This window comes from Leptodactylus fuscus, chromosome 3 (genome assembly GCF_031893055.1).
Source record: "Leptodactylus fuscus isolate aLepFus1 chromosome 3, aLepFus1.hap2, whole genome shotgun sequence".
NCBI lineage: Eukaryota > Metazoa > Chordata > Amphibia > Anura > Leptodactylidae > Leptodactylus > Leptodactylus fuscus.
This window is the reverse complement of record NC_134267.1, coordinates 96,136,972-96,154,756: the sequence shown is the minus strand read 5'-3', so window position 1 is coordinate 96,154,756 and position 17,785 is coordinate 96,136,972. Positions and strand designations below refer to the sequence as shown.

The window sequence follows — 17,785 nt, the reverse complement described above, 5'->3', positions numbered from 1 at the left end:
ATGCTAGCCCTCTACTACAAGGCTACAGATTATTACACAAAAATGGGACTTTAATAAGGTGATAACAAGGAATTCTGAAAGTTTATAGGAAATTACTTTCATATCTCTGGGAAAACAATTTTTTTTTTCCTCATGTAGAATTGTACTTACTATCATCAAAGTGATGACGTATCTGAGTCAGTTCATACTCTGGTTTCCTTTTCTTTTGATAATTCAGTACATAATATCTTAACTGTGTGCGCGGCATGCAGCTTTATTATTTCCTCAGTTGCATGGGATATTTGCTGTCACTGTTTGTTTAGCAGAATGAAATGTTTTGTAGAAATAAAAACATTCCCCCAGTGTAAATCCATAGGAGGTTCCATGAAACTTGGTAAACAAATCCGCAAACCTAATTCCCCCGAGATATGCAAAGCATTACAATGGAAGACAGACAATTTCCTAGCTTTCAGTCTTTACAGAAGATATGGTGTAGTATCCTAGTATTGTTTAGTGTCTATATGCCATTCCTATGTCCAGTATGGCTATATAGTAATGAGCTCCTGCATCTCTGTAACAATTTTTGCCTCTTTCACTTAGTTTTCAGTTTATAGTGTAGAAAAATCCTTCTGTTGTTGCATCAGCATTGTACTTATTTTTTCTTAATCTGGGTTGATGTATGGTATCTCCATGTACATAAAAGAACAGAAAAATAAGTTGTTCACAGGGTTTCCAGTGAACCCTGAGGAAGTCTGTGCTGAAACCTGGCATTCCAGTGTACTTTCTAACCAATGTATGGTCTTCTCATTGAATGGTTGTACTGGGTCAGTGAACGCCAACGATACTTTATAGCCATAGCATTCCTATTCACCTCTCGGTTCAGTCGGGGGTCCAGCGGAGAGTCTCTATATGGGTCCCCAGTGACCTTTTGATCTATGTGTTGGGGGATGACCAGTGATTCTCAATTCAAACAGCGCCTCACTTCTCAGCTGCCGATTGACTGGTGCACTGGTGTGGACACAATGTCGGCAAAGACAAGGGTCTGAAACTGAGACTGTTGGTTTTGGAGGTATGTGCCCAGTGCCCTTAGTTTCAGCTACCGATATCACTGCACTGTCAGAAGGTCTGGCCTCACAGTTCACCTTCATTGGAGAAATGCCCCATGTTACAGTACAGGTTTATAGAAGACTATTATCAGCATTGACACCGGGCCCACTTATAGTCTTATGTCATTGCTTATTCCCAGTGTCAACTCTACTGAAAATATAAAAGAAAACCTAAGTTCAGCTATGCCTCTAGACAGTGTACATTATTATAAGTGAAATAGATACTGTAAGCGTCAGGAGTATTCATGTTTGGTACAACTTGAAGATAAACAATACCCTTTTTTTTTTTTTTCAACAGAGTGGTGGTGTTTTCTATGTATTAACAAACATTGAGTGATTTTGTGGTGGGAACTAGGTGAAGAATATTGAACAGAAACCATTTCTTTTCCGACAACTCACTCTTACGCTTTCTGTACATTTAGAGCTAGTAAACGAAACTGAGGGAGCAGAAAACAATGATATCCCTGTTCCTGAAACTGACATCAACCTGGAAATTTCATTTGCTGAGCAGGCTTCAAATCTCCGAGAATTCCCTACTGTCAGGAATGAGAAGGAAGATGACTCTTTGTTACCAGTGAGTATTCCCCTGTATCCTGCAAATATCTTGAGTGTTTGCCAATGTAATATAATTCTGCAGCCTCTGACACAGACTGAGCGACTACTCCACCCAGAGTTTAGTAAATGCTCATTAGATTTCTTAGTCTTATACATGCAGAGCTGACAACATTTATACTTTGAAGGACAAATATGTAATCCTGTCGGAGGAAATGATCAGAATAACCAATATCATCTTTGACTCCTTAATGTTTTCAGATCTTTTAATAGCTGATTGTACAGATATATGCTGAATATCTCTAGTAAACCCATTGGCTGCACTGCCACTCATTCAAATCAAATCAAATAGGCTTTATTGGCATGTCCGAATGGATATTTGGCATTGCTAAAGCTAGTAAAGTGTGTGTGTGTGTGTGTGTGTGTGTGGGGGGGGGGGGGGGGGTGGGTGGGGTGGGGTTGGAGTCAAGGGGGAGAGTATGGGGTGGGGGGGGTGGCTGATTTGAGCAGTCCATGGAGTCTCAACTTCCTCTTAGTTGGTGACCGCTATATGGGGAGGTGGGGTGGGGTGGGGCAGGTGGTTTGGGGTATAACAGTCCGTAGAGTCTCATCTTCCTCTTATTTGTTGACTGCTGTATGGGGAGGTGGGGTGGGGTATAACAGTCCATGGAGTCTCATCTTCCTCTTGTTTGGTGACAGCTGGACACGATTCATTCCATTATAGATGAGCCTTTTCAATTTGTATTACAGAACTACAGACTTCCTCAAGACAAGACGGGAATCACAAAGATTGGTGATTTGGCTCCTCAGGATATGAAGAAGGTGACCTCTCTAGCGCTTATCGAACTTACAGCCTTATACGATGTCCTGGGCAAAGATCTAAAACTTCAGCGAGCTGCCAAAATAAAAGTTAAAGGTTGGTAAATAGAATAATCTGTTTTCATTACGAATGAGCACATACAAGAATTCTGTGTGTGTGGACAAACCTAGGATTACCTACTTATGAAGTGAAGAATATTGTATTGAGGTTTTACTTTGACTAGCTTGTGACTTTTGCATTACTTATCTGTTTCAGACAGTTCTTGTATTATTGAAGAAGTGTATGTAACATATTTACTAGGACGGAAAATGTTAAAAGCAATAACTCGAATGAGAGAGGCTTTTTTAGATAGTTATGTCTGTTTACATAATGTGAATGTGTCCTTCCTTACCTTTTCCTTTTGATTAGACATGTCGACATATATATGTCTTGAGAAGGTCAGCTTTTCAGATCAATATGATTTTGTGAACAGGGTATATCCATCCTATATGTGTCTATTTGTAACCTCACTCCCTGTGGTTGTGAGTTGCAGCTTGCCAAGGGTTTTTGCTAGCATGTTACAATATTATATTGAATTGGTTTAATAAGAAATAGGAGGATATGTACCGTATTTTTCGGACTATAAGACGCACTTTTTTCCCCCCAAATTTGGGGGGAAAAGAAGGGTGCGTCTTATAGTCCGAATGTGGCGCCTGGCACCCGCCGTAATAGAGAGGCGGATGCCGGCAAGGGATAGACGCCGGGGCCTGAGACATCGCTGCGCTCCTCTGCCCTGCATGAAGCCAGCAGCGACAGGGGCGATGCTATTCCGCTCTTCCGTCTCCCTGCCGCTGGCTTCATGCAGGGCAGAGGAGCGCAGCGATGTCTCAGGCCCCGGCACCTGTGCCGGCGTCTATCCCTCGCCCGGCATCTGCCTCTCTCTTACAGCGGATGCCGGGTCAGTATCGGTGGCCCCTTCTCCCCCGGGGCCGGTCCCCACCGGCCCCGTACCTGTGAAGTTGCAGGCCGGCTCCTGCGCGGCGATATCGCAGGAGCCGACCTGTTCGGGTGACAGCCGGGAGCCTAATGAGGCTCCCGGGCCTGTCACTGCTATATTAGTATTACGGCTGGGTCTATGACCAGCCGTAATACTAATAGACAGAATGTCCCAGTTGTATTGCCGTCTATGGGACTTGCAATCAAGTGACCGCAGGTTCAAGCCCCCGGGGGGGGACAAAATAGTAAAAAAAAAAAAAAAAAAAAAAAAAAAGCTTTAAAAATATATAAGAAAAATATGAAATAAATAAAAGTTCTAAATCACCTCCTGTCCCTAGAATATATATATAAAAGTAGAAAATCATATATCATAAACCACCGTTTTTTTTTTTTCAATACAAGGTGATCTAAGCAATAGATATTCCCCAAAATGGTATAACTAAAAAGTACTTCTGGCCCCGCAAAAAAAAACACTCTATGCATCCCCGTACAGCTGCAGGGTCACCTGTCAATGTGGCCTTGCAGCTGTTGCAAAACTACAACTCCCATATATTAAATATTTTACCATTTTTTGCTTCAAATTTTTTTTTTCCCTATTTTCCTCCTCTAAAACCTGGGTGCGTCTTATAGTCCGAAAAATACGGCTTTTGCCTCCCAATGGTTCCTTAGGAATAAATGGAACAGTGAACACCCATGTGCACCACTGCTCCAATCACATGGAGCATTCAGAGCACCCTTCTCTGTTCTTATGGTCCATGGAGTCCCATCAGTCTAGAGCAGGGGTCCTCAAACTTTTTAAACAGTGGACCGGAGGCAGAGCAGGTCGCACAGACATCGGGAGCGGTGCCCTCCAATAGGTAAAGTGAAGTGCGCTCCATGGCCTGGCCCGAGCTCCCCAGGAGCTTCATTATAAATGCACGCCTGCCGGCATTGTCGGCGGGGCCAGACAGAAGTGCTTGGCGGGCCGCATGTGGCCCTCGGGCCGCAGTTTGAGGACCCCTGGTCTAGAGTAAACACAGCTGTAGATACTTTTTGACCTTTATGGAGACACCCATATTACTATATCAATGGTTTATGTCGGCTGTTTAGCTATTTTTTACCTCCAACTTTTTATGATTACCTTTTTACTCTTTAGTACGTTTAATGACTAAAATATGAGGACAATTGCAAAGCTTTGAAACGATTTAAGTGTGCTAAACATGCTTGATATAAAACAATATTTGAGGGTCCACATATATGACACCTGTATACCATGTCCGATGAACACAACGGAAAACTTGTCATTTGCCATAATCTTTTAATTTTTCCATTAAGGTTTCCATCACTGAAGAGTCTCAATTTTTATCTTTTACATCCCATTTATTAGTCAGATATTGACACCTAGTCCAGTCTCCTATTGAACAAAATATAGATCACAAATACGCCATGGTGAATGTAAAGGTTAATATTCTATACTGGACAGCTGACTAGATGAATCGGATCTACATAATGTAGTTGAACAGTCATTTGGGCCAAATAAGCCATGCCTATCAATTCTTCTTAGACCCAGTAGTTTGATCCAGGAAGGTAGTGCTAGTGCACAGCTCTCTGTAGCCATTGTTTCTGTTGAGAATAGTGGTGATTTCTAACCACAAGAGTAATCTGCTAATTTTCCTTGAACAATGTATTTATCAAGATATTTTGTTTTTCGTTCTTTAATATCATTTTTATATTGGGTGGACCAAAGCTGCAGCAGAGATTGTACATTGGATTTGAAGTAAAATTATTTTATCATTTGATAACGTACAGTATTATGATTAGTGTACAATGCTGTACATGTATATCATCTGCGAGGGATGGTTAGCGCACGTACTATATATGTATGATATCTACGAGAGATTGTTAGCGCACAATACTATATATGTATGATATCTGCAAGAGATGCTTAGTGCGGTTAGTGCACAATACTATATATGTATGATATCTGCAAGAGCTGGTTAGCGCACAATGCCGTATATGTATGTCATCTGCAAGAGATGGTTAGTGCACAATACTATATGTGTATGTCATCTGTGGGGGATAATTAGTGCACAGAGTTGTACATATGTCATCTGTGAAGGATGGTTAGCATACAATTTCGTATATCTATGTCATCCACCACACAATATTGTATATGTATGTCATCTGCAAGGGATGGTTAATGTACTGTGTAGGGGGCACTAAGGACCATTATATTTAATGATACTGTATGGGGGTCTCTGATACTGCATTAATGCCCCCACACAGTATAATGCTACTACACACAACTGACAGTTCATTTACCCTGTCTTTTTAGAACTAATACTGTACATTACGATATGTGCAGCACGAATCAGCAATCGTCTGTCAATTGTTTGCTGCCTGCCCAAAAGTATTGTGTCATGAGCAGGCAGCAGGCTATATATTTCTAGTATAATCCACAGCACGAAATAGGTTGGTGGAAAGTGAGGAACAAAGAGCCTAACAGTGAATGTGTTGCATCTTTGGCGCCAGATTATCACACATTTACGCCTATGTGTTGATGAATTCTGCCCATTGTCCACTGTCTTCATGTTCATGTATTACAATTGCACTCGGTTAAAGACAAGCCATTGATATGGTGGAACCTGTTCCTACTATAATATTCCATTGACTTCTTTCCCTATTGGACTGATGCGATCTGCCATCTTGATGGGGTCCTACAACTACGTATTCATTATTGTGATTCCTTATTGTATGTTATATGTTGTGGATTTATGTTGTTACTTAATAAAGATGTAATGTTCAAAAAAACAAAACCACCTGCAGCTGTCACGCACTGACATTCCCTTGAGGGTTATAGTTGATGTTGGAGTGTATAGAGTGTTGGTGAGAAGTTTAAAAATAAGTCAATATGGATGACAATGAAGAGTTTCCTGACTAAATTTGGAGACAAAGGGTCAAGAATGCAAAGCCAGCATTCAGATCTTATAAATTTTGAGAGGTCTCACGTGAGACCTAGAGACCATAATTGAGGAAGAGGAGATGGATGAAGAAATGGAGGAAATTGAAGAAAACAGCAGCAGATTTGATAGCTTTGGTAGCGACAACCTGTACGAGGAAGTGGATGACATGCAGTAAGTGAGGGATTAATGACTGCTCCTTTCGGGCATGATCTGAGGGAGACCTGGCCAAATGTGAATCTTGTGATACCACAACAAAAATGGTGGCTCCCAAAATACCTCCGCCAAAACATCTGTGGCAGAGCAAAGACTGTCACAGGACTAAAAAAAATCCCAACTCGGTCATCCAGTCTAGATAAAATTGTGGAGGAAAAAGAGCAAATGGAGGGGAACGAAAATCTCTGCGCGAGACACAAGGTGAAAAAAGCATGGCCTATTATGGACTCACCGAGATCCCCAAAAAAGTGGTGGATCCCAAAATGTTTTAGGAGAAACCGGCACCGCACAACAGTAGAAGCCTGGCCATCAAGATGCTTTAGGGCACACTTGTGCTGATGGAACGTAAAAACCTTTGACTAAAAAAAAAAAAAATTACTACCAACATCTCCGCCAGTTCATGGTGACTTGAAAACGTCTGGAGAACAAGAACGCCTTCAGAAGGTTTACAGCATCCTTATCTGCCAAGCTGAAGTCACCATGATGATGTCATCTTGGAATTTTCTAGAATTTACAGTTCATTATCATTTATGATTATTACAAACTTTACAAATAAATTCTTTCTTGGTGTTTCACTTTCTGTGTTTTCTGACTCCTATATTGTAGATACATTAGCACTGGGGTCCTGGTTTCTTATCTGACAGAGTACAACGCCTGCATGGAGTTTAAATGTTCTCCCCATATTTGCATGGGTTTCCTCCAACATCCCAAAGATATACTAATAGGGATTGTAGATTATGGGCCTTATATGGGACACTCATGACAATGGGAGAATTTATTGACTCTGGTATTTCCTATGCCAGCCCTAATAACTAATGTTATGTTCACATCTGTGCCAGGAGAGTCCATTGTTCTAGTCCGTCGGAGAACCAGTTGGTCACTCTTAGGGAGAGTTCACACTAACTTTCCAAAGTTTGTTGCCGTCTTCCGTCATGGAATTACTATAATAATTGATATATTGTAATTTATTATTGAACTGGAGTATTACCACATACAACCTGCTGGCCGGGGAGGCACTGTTCCTGGAAACAACCAGATTTTTCTAAACCTGTAAAATCTCTTTCACCCCTTAAGGCAGAATGCAGTCCATGTATTTCATTGAAGAGAGATGCTTAGTGCACAATGCCATATATGTTTGTCATCAGTCATCGAGGGTTAGTGCAAAATGCCATATACGCATCTCATCAGCAAGGCATGGGTACTGTATAATGATGTGTATATATATGTCATATGCGAGGGATAGTTAGCATCCAAAGCCGTATGTATCAGTGAGTTATTTTTTGGGGGCCCTAAATAAATATTTGCTTTTTATATGGCAGTATATTGTGTAATAATGTAGTTGTGAAGGAAATTTGAACTTGATTTTTTGTTTTTATTATTCGCTTGTATGTAGGCCGATGTTCACTGATGCTTTTCTCTTTGCTTAGAATCCGGGGTTTTCCAGGTACCTTTGTCGACTTTGCTGGAGCAAGATCAGAGGAAGGTTCCGGGAACAAAAGTACCACTTATCTTTCAGAATGTAAGTTCTCTCACCCATTTCATGCCAGGTCATAGTAGGTAATGAATACATTGTCATAGCATTTTTTAAGTTAAACAGTGATATATAAGCAAGTTCAAATGTTCAGGTTGATGTGTGCCCTAAGCCCTTGTTACATTAGACTATCTGTCAATACTACAGTCTCTTTACAGGTAATGATCATGAATACCCAGAACATATGCATCCCCCCCGGAGTCTTTTAGACCATGGTTTCTCTTTGACCTAGATACTGCTATTGCTGACCTAAGCAAGAAAAATACTAGCTGGGCTATTTTGTAATATTCAACTAAATATACGCCAAATATATATGTAAGAGACAGTACATATTGTAATATATACTTATGTCTCATCTATTCAATACAAGTTGCATTGTCCCCTCTATGATGCAAAATGCAGTAGTATCGCTTTCCTGTATTTCCAGGTGTTCAGAGAATCCAAATGAGAAAAGTGGGATTATATTAATTCAGTTTTTAGTTTTCTTTGTAGTTAACTAATTTACATCAGACAATATAGATAGTATTAGAATTAAAGATAAATACTGTATAGAAAACCCACCTTACCCATCATTGCATCCTTCTTACATAAGATGAGGTCACAGTTTATATACGTCTCCTCCCTGCACAGAGCATGTCTGGTAGACTCTTTCATAGAAGTCAATGATGCCTATGGCTATGACGATGTTGTAAAGCATATCACTTAATGCTGTTAGTAGAGCAGAGAAGAAGCTCAGGCAAAATGGCAGCCCCTTAATCGTGTACAGAAAATAGAATAAAATCAGAAACTAAAAACCTAAAAAAACTCCATCTGATTTAAATCAGTTAAAAAAGAAAAAAAGTTAAAGGGGTTATTAGTTTGTAATATTAAGTGGACTGACTTTAAAAACATAACACTTACAGGAGTTATCTGGTTTCTAATATTGATGACCTGTACTTAAGATAGACCATCAATATTAGATCCGATACCCGGGACCCCTGTAGATCACCTGTACCGAGGCAGTGCGGGAGATCCACTATGCTCACTCACCCTACAGCAGCAAGTATAGGTTCTTCATCGCTGCCCCATAGATTTCTCTGACACTGCCTTTGCACTTCTGATCTGTGGGGGCCCCGGTTGTTGGACGCCTGCAGATCTAATATCGATGGTCTGTCTCAATAGTACTTAATTCTATAGCGTATAAGATTATCTTGAAGGCAATTGTCCAAGAAGAGTTAAAAAAATTTTGAAAACTTGATTTTTTGTTTTTTCTCATTCTTTAGTTTCACTGTATTCTGATCTTTATATAAACAATGGTGTAAAAGTGTAAGTTTCAACACTTGCGTACATGAAATCAAATTGCTTTGGGAAAATGTATTAAGTCTGACGTGTAATGATATCTTGTTTATTTCTAGCTAATTGAACAAATAGAGAAGGGAGGACTGGAGACAGAAGGTGTTCTAAGGATACCTGGAGTGGCTTCACGGATTAAAGTAACTACTAATTTCTATGCTTCTCAGTTGCCGTCATTTTTATCTTTCATTCCACAGAATGAGTTATATATAGATCATACACAATAGGTTTCCTCATTGCTTAGGATAAAGGGGTTTCATACTTTACAGTATTCTGAAGCTCTCAATTTGTAAGTTGTGGAGCTTCAACGATTTAACCCCCCACCTATCACTAGATTGGGGATGATATTGTTTACATGCGGTGAGCCGCGCTGCTCACTGTACAAACTGTAGTGGCAAGTGCTGGTATTGCAGTGTCTCATACACTTCATTAGGACCGCACTGCAATACCTACATTCGCTGCTATGGTGCAGCGAGTGAGCAGCAGCGTATTTCCTTTACCCATGAATTAAAAATAGAACATGAAGCTTCTTTTATATAGTCTTGATTCCAACTAACGTACCATTTGTATACAAAGATTTCTCTTTGGTTACAGACTACAAACAGACCCTACTGGCAGGGTTTATAACAGGCAGAGTAGGAACAGGGACCAAACCATGGTGATGGATATTGGGTGTGCTCACCAAAATAATTTTGATTCTCTGCAACCGTTTAAGCATACTTTACTCGGGAAGAAGAAAGGATCTTGGTAGTTTTAGAGGATCTTCTGGTAATGAAGCAACTATTGCATGGTTACAGTAAACCCACTAGGAGGTGCAGTCTTTAAAGGGATTATCCAGGATTATTATATTTCTTACTGTGGCTTCTGCACCACATTCTCATCTCAGTTGAATGGGACTGAGCTGCAGCATAACCAGATAACAAATGGAGCAGATGAAAAGTGGAGTCACAATCCCAGGCAATCCCTTTTAACAAGAATGCTTATCAACAGTTAAACATATTTCCAAAAGCTGTAACTGTTTTATTTTCCCATTAACAGAGTCAAACGATGGTTTATTCTTTAAAATTAGTCCTTTCAGTCAGTCCCTTCTGACACAAATATTTTATTTTTGGGTGACCAATCCAATCTTCAACCCCATTACATACAGATGACTACAGGATCAGGCTACACACAGAGTTTGTAATCTGTAAGCATGGAGTTATGCATAGCAATAATGTCACAAAACGGAGGACATTTCTAATCTATTTGGAAAGTTTTCCATTCTTTTTATTTTGATTGTAAATGTATGGAAACAATAAGAAAAGGAGTTGTGGAGGAGCAGAAAGATTGCCTGTTTACATTGTAGCTATTGTACTGCATCTATGTGTCATATGTGACCTCCATTATATCCCACAGGGATTTTCTGACTATTTATATTGTAATGATATTATAATAGAGTTATTTTTCATTAACACTGAACGGATTAGCAGAATTACCATGTTACAGTATGTCGTATCTTGTAGAGCAGGGCGAACAGGAAATCTGACCTGCTGAGTCACCGGTAGACACTTCTGCTTTTTTAATTTTAGTTCTGCATAGTTGTGGTAAACCATTATATGATTTTCTTTCCTGTGTGTATATTTGTGTTATATTTTTGTTAGTTTATATTAAATAGGAAATATTATCTCAATAGTTTTAAAAAAGAACAAATATTGGATTATTTTGCTTCTAGAGCACATTACATATATGGCGTGGGGATATGGCTTGGGTGCGCTTATGCAGATCATTGAAATTCCTCCTAGAAATAAAGCAAATGATGGCATGATGTTACTAGTTGGGTGGTTGTCCCTACACTGTCTGATAGTCCAATGAGAGCTAGCATCAGCAAGCTATGTCGGAGAACCCCTATAAGAAATAAGAGGAACACAGGAGTCTAAGAAAAGATGCTCCGGAATTGTTATTTTATGGGGAATGGGTCAAATTTAGAGAGATGATGTGTTCTCTTAAGGTTACTGCTATAGATAATGGGCTTTATCCAAATGAACCCCCCCCCCCCCCCCAAATGAGGAAAATGACCCTCAAGTGTTATGGCTGAAAACGTTATTCTATATTTATCTAAAATGATTAATCAAGAAATACAAGAATCAGGCAGTTGCCCATAGCAACCAATCTGATGTCTACTCTCCTCTCCCCTTTTTGAAGTATTAATCTGATTAGAGGTATAGACAAATCCTATCCGTACCTTTCCCATATTAGAATTTATATAGTAAAGTGCACAACCTTCTACTGGCAGATCAAAATGTAAAAAATAAACGGCAAATTCTGGCAGCTGTGTCACACAAAGAACAATTTTCCACTGGTGTAATACAGGCCATGTTTGTGGTAATACTATGGCCAGAAATGCTGTGGTGTGATGACAATCCTCTGGTAAAGGCTGATAACAGAGACCAGAAGTGAGTGCTTGAGATAAAGGTGTATGTAAGTGAAGCTCAGGCCTGGTTCACATTTGCGTTTGGTATACCAAACACATTGACAAGCGGTGAGCAGTGAAAGCACATGGACCCTATAAACTATAATGGGATCCTTGTGTTTTCCGCACCAGCCTTGCGGAGAGGAAAGTAGTTCATGACGTACTTTTCTCTCCACATGACTCGTGCACGGAAAACACACAGACCCCCAGTATAGTCTATGGAGTCCGTGTGCTTTCATTTCTTACCGCTTGTCAATGCATTCAGTATTCCATTCAGGGGGCCCCAAGCGGACTCCCTGAACGGAGTACTATACGCAGATGTGAACCAGGCCTAAGAAGAATGGACCTGGGAGCTTCCATTTGCCCATACAGGTCCTGTGATGTATTATGGAGGAAGGCCCATGATGTGAAGCCAGTGCGGGTATATTTTCTTTTGTAACTATGTTGACAACAGGAGGTCTTAAAGAGCTGGAACCAGGTCTATAATCTTAGGAAGCACCTGATTTACCTCTATGCCAAACTGGTCCTGTCATTTGCTCATGCATAGAGAATAAACAAGCGTGAAACAGCAGGAATTCATTTTTATGCATATGCAAGATATATAGGTATAATTTAACTTTTATCATTCTTCTCAACTACGGTAGTCTAACTGTGAGTTCACACTAGAGTTTCGGTTTTTGTCCATCGGATATGCTTGTGGAACCCAAAAGACGGAAATCCTATTTGTTTAAAAAGTGGTTACACGCAGAAACCCACGCATCCAATAGACTATAATGGAGCGCACCAGGCATTGCAGGACTTTTCTGACCGCCGAATTTAAGCAGAATCTGGGACTGAGGCTCAAATGCTAGTGTGAACCTAGCGTAAGCAAATAAAACTGCAGGAATGGATAACTAAAATGACTTCAGATTGCAGGAGGCGTCTTAGATATTTGTGGTGTGGTGTACCTTCTAGTTCCAAAGCAAATGACAGTGCAGCCAACCCTGACAGTAAAAGGCCGATAAGCAAAAGAGGTTTAACTATCATTTTTTAGCCATCCGCTGCAATTCTGCTTTACAAACCACAATACTGTGCAGGAAATGGTGAAAAATAGACCACAACTTCCTAATATTATGGCGTGTAGCTGTCTCGAATCATCATGTTAAGTGCTTTATATCAGCAGCAGGGCATGCAGTGAATGTGTGTGCATCTGTATGTTTTCAGATTAAGTTGGTATATAACTAATCTACTATTCTTGTTTCTTCAGTCATTATGTACGGAATTAGAAGCCAAGTTTTATGACGGATCGTTCAATTGGGATACCGTGAAGCAGCATGATGCAGCCAGTCTCCTGAAGTACTTCATCCGAGAGCTTCCTCTTCCATTGCTGACGGTGGAATACATGAAAGCTTTCCATTCTGTGCAGTGTGAGATGATCTTATAGTTTAATTTTATGTGGTGTTTTGGCTTTTGAGCGTCTTACCAGATAACTTGACTGGAGGAAAGTATTTTTTTTTTTTCGTGTGGTCATGTGTTGGCCGCAGTCATCATTTTATGCTGAGGAAGTAACTTAGTGGCACATACAGTATAAATAAGACGCTCGCATAAATGGTCCTTTATTTGGAGAATAATGAGATAACTGTAACCCTTATATTACACTGCATAACATTGTTACATTGCTTACATCATTACTAGAGAGTAGGTCAGGTCATGGGATTATAATACTCGATGTTGAATATATGATAACAGATTAAATCTTTAACTGAATTATATATGGTAGGGATTTGCTATGACAAAGTATTCTAGACATACAAGAAACTGATTCTTTTGATGTTTGGATAATGAACAGCTTCTCGTTCTAAAATTAATTTTTCATAGATTCAGTATAAATAATCGGTTCATGGATTGGTTTTAATGAAAATGGTGTTCTGGGCAACACGAGCCTTGTAATTTTTAGATAATTTAATTTAATTTTCAGCACACACAATACTATCCTATTCCAAAATAATGCGACCATACTGAAATAAATAAATAAAACTGGATAATTATAGTTTGCTCTAGGTAATCTTTTGCTCAGGGGTTTATTAGGAAATTGCCTAGTTTTTCCATGTCCTAAAAATTACCGTACACAAATATGTAATTAAATAGAACCTGTTACCACCTCCAACAAATCAAGTTCCTTCCCCCACCATTCCTGAGCAATCAATGCTGTTAGTTTTAGTGCCTGATATGTTACTTAGGCTTTGTGCTTTAAGAAGGCCGGTGTCAGGCAGGAGCAGACAAGGGGTATGATTCTGAGCTCTGACACTGGCTGCCCTGGATTGGTGCTCAGGCCCCCCTTCCCTGCCTGAAGCTGCTGATCTGACATTACTGAGCTTAAACTGCATATCGGGAGCCAAAAGTAACTGCACTTGTTGCTTGGGAACCGTGGGGAAACGGAGAAAACTCCAAATGAGCTGGAATCAATGGAGCAATGCCTGTTAACAGTTATTAAGAACTTGATTTTGGGTAGGTGGGGAAGCCCTTAAAGGAGTTGTCTAGGATAACCTTTTTTTATAGGAGACAGGGTGAAGGTGATAAAAAAGGGATTCTACCATTAAAAAACTTTTTTCTGTGGATAACACGTCAGAATAGCCTTTAGAAAGGCTATTCGTCTCTTACCTTTAGATGGGATCTCCGCCGCGCCGTTCCTTAGTAATACCGGCTATGGCCGCGCATGCGCAGTCGGCTCTACTAGTGTAAGCGGACACAGGTGACGCTGCTGAAGAAAGAAGGGGAGGATCCAGCAGAAGATAGAGGCGGCGCAGGATCCTGTTCTCTGGCAGCTGTGGGGACGCCCTCGCATTTTCAGCGCTGGGGCCCACCCCCATCGCTGCCAGAGAACTAATTTACATACCGGTAAAAAACGGTATTACTAAGGAACGGCGCGGCGGAGATCCCATCTAAAGGTAAGAGACGAATAGCCTTTCTAAAGGCTATTCCGACGTGTTATCCACAGAAAAAAGTTTTTTAATGGTAGAATCCCTTTAAAGCCCCCTAAAGCCCTTTTCACCTATTTTGCATATGAATAAAATGCTGATTGGTTTTATACCAATTGTCTTGCTGACACACTCCCTTTCAGGGACACATGTGCCCTAGACTGAAGAGTAATCCAAAAGGTATTTCCAATATAAGTATTAATCAGGTTCAAGTAATAACAAATTTAGATGGAACCAAAGAATCTGACTTTAACTAACTGGGTCCTCACTACAAAACTCCTCTTGTTTATCTATTTACTCTTAATATTCCAACATGAGTGTTCTTAAGGGAGGAATTGCTTTTTTATGATGCAAGACTCCATTTAGACTTCTACGATTAAACAATTATTTTAAAACAATAATAATTCAGAGTGAAATCGCATCAACAGGAAATTTAATAAAAAGCTTTTAAATAGCAAGAAAAAAAAAACTTCATAGTGTAATGGGTATATTTTTTCCATTAGACTTTTCTATTACAGAAAGTGCATAGAAAAATACCAAGCATATTAATCTAATATCTAGCCAAACAATCATATTCAAGTGTAACAATAGAGGCAATAACGTGCCAACCATAGAAGAAATCATTGCAACTGTAGCAGAAGTAGGAGCACAAACATCCGTGATGACTTACTGTAGCTTTCTTTTTTTTTTTTCTGTTTTCAGACCTTCCAAGTAAAAAGCATCGCTTACAAGCTCTGAATCTCCTGGTTATACTTCTCCCTGATGTACACCGTGATTCCCTAAAGGTTAGTCTATTCCCATAAATTATGCCTTTACTGTGGTTTAACACATGGGTTCTTCGGAAAAACAATAGTGTAGATTTTCTGCTGTTTTTGAGCCACAGTCAGAAGTGGATCCTGCAGAAAGTAGAAGTGTTTAAGTCAGCCCTTCTTGATTTTGCACTTAAAGGGATCCTATCATACAACCAATTTTTCTGAGTAACACGTTGGAATAGCCTTAAGAAAGGCTATTCTTCTACCTTTCGTTGTCTTCTCCGTTTCGTAGGAATCCCGGTTCTTGTCGGTATGCAAATGAGTTCTCTCGCAGCACTGGGGGTGGGCCCCAGTGATCAAACATTACTAGGGGTGTTCCCAATGCTGCCAGAGAACTCTCTCCAGTGCCGTCTCCATCTTCTTCCTCTTCATCCTCTTCATCCGGCGGTGGCTTGTAACTTCTAGGCCTCAGGCCTTGGGCAGAGCAGACTGTGCATGCCCACAGGCCACAAGAAAATGGCCGCTTACAATACTGTGCAAGTGGCCGTTTTCTTGTGGCCTGTGGGCATGCGCATTCTGCTCTGCCTGAGGTCCAAGGCCTAGAAGTTACAAGCCACTGCCGAAAGAAGAGGCTGAAGATGACGCTGCTGACGAAGATGGAGGCGGCGCTGGAGAGAGTCCCCAGTGCTGTTTGAGCGCTGGGGCCCGCCCCCAGTGCTGTGAGAGAACTAAATTTCATACCGACAAGAACCGGGATTCCTACAGAACGGCGGCGCAGAGATGACAACGAAAGGTAGGAGAAGACTAGCCTTTCTTAAGGCTATTCCGACGTATTGCTATGAAAAAAAAGGGATTGTATGATAGGATCCCTTTAAAAGAAAACAAAAAAACACAGTTGTATTTTTCCAAAAGGTTTGCGTGTGAAATCACTCTGAGGCCAGTTTCCCACAACTTGCTGCACTGTAACATCCATATAATAGCTGTTACACATTGATCCACCAGTGGTTCTACTGAGCCACTTTCATGTGCCCCTTTCTCTTATGATGAACAGCATCTTTCTAGCTATTGTGTCAGAGGGGTTGGGCAGGGGAAATTTTTGTAAGATACTTTATTACTCTATCAAACTTTAATTTAGATGTGAAAGCATGCGCCAATAAGCCATATAATAAAACACTAAAACGTAACATTAAGTATCTGGTGACAGTCACAGACACACCTTCACATTCAAAGAGTTTTCTGTATTTTCATGACTATGAAAATTGTAGTTTCACACTGAAGGCATCAAAACTATAAATTAACACGTGGAATTATATATTTAACAAAAAAGTGTGAAACAAATGAAAATATGTCTTATATTCTAGGTTCTTCAAAGTAGCCACTTTTTGCTTTGATTACTGCTTTGCACACTCTTGGCATTCTCTTGATGAGCTTCTAGAGGTAGTCACCTGAAATGGTCTTCCAACAGTCTTGAAGGAGTTCCTAGAGATGCTTAGCACTTGTTGGCCCTTTTGCCTTCACTCTGGGGTCCAGCTCACCCCAAACCATCTCGATTGGGTTCAGGTCTGGTGACTTTGGAGGCCAGGTCATCTGGCATAGCACCCCATCACTCTCCTTCTTGGTCAAATAGCCCTTACACAGCCTGGTGGTGTGTTTGGGGTCATTGGCCTGTTGAAAAATAAATGATGGTCCAACTAAACGCAAACCAGCATGCCACTGCTAGATGCTGTGGTACCCATGCTGGCTCAGTATGCCTTCAATTTTTAATAAATCTCTAACAGTGTCACCAGTAAAGCACCCCCACAGTATCACACCTCCTCCTCCATACTTCACGGTGGGAACGAGGCATGTAGAGTCTATCCGTTCACCTTTTCTGCGTCGCACAAAGACATGGTGGTTGGAACCAAAGATCTCAAATTTGGACTCATCAGACCAAAGCACAGATTTCCACCGGTCTAATGTCCATTCCTTGTGTTCTTTAGCCCAAACAAGTATCTTCTGCTTGTTTGCCTGTCCTTAGCAGTGGTTTTCTAGCAGCTATTTTACCATGAAGGCCTGCTGCACAAAGTCTTCTCTTAATAGCTGTTGTAGAGATGTGTTTGCTGCTAGAACTCTGTGTGGCATTGACCTGGTCTCTAATCTGAGCTGCTATTAACCTGCGATTTCTGAGGCTGGTGACT

At 40.5% G+C, this 17,785-nt stretch overlaps 1 protein-coding gene across 1 annotated transcript in view; it reads left to right on the top strand.

The window, feature by feature from the left end:
- Positions 1-17,785, top strand: part of ARHGAP18 (Rho GTPase activating protein 18) — an 86,278-nt gene that overhangs the window by 45,810 nt on the left and 22,683 nt on the right. Inside the window, exons 5-10 of the mRNA XM_075268053.1 lie at positions 1,508-1,659; positions 2,388-2,553; positions 8,015-8,106; positions 9,513-9,590; positions 13,146-13,305; positions 15,559-15,641. Of these exons, the coding sequence (XP_075124154.1) occupies positions 1,508-1,659; positions 2,388-2,553; positions 8,015-8,106; positions 9,513-9,590; positions 13,146-13,305; positions 15,559-15,641 (731 nt within the window). The remainder of the gene's footprint in view (positions 1-1,507; positions 1,660-2,387; positions 2,554-8,014; positions 8,107-9,512; positions 9,591-13,145; positions 13,306-15,558; positions 15,642-17,785) is intronic.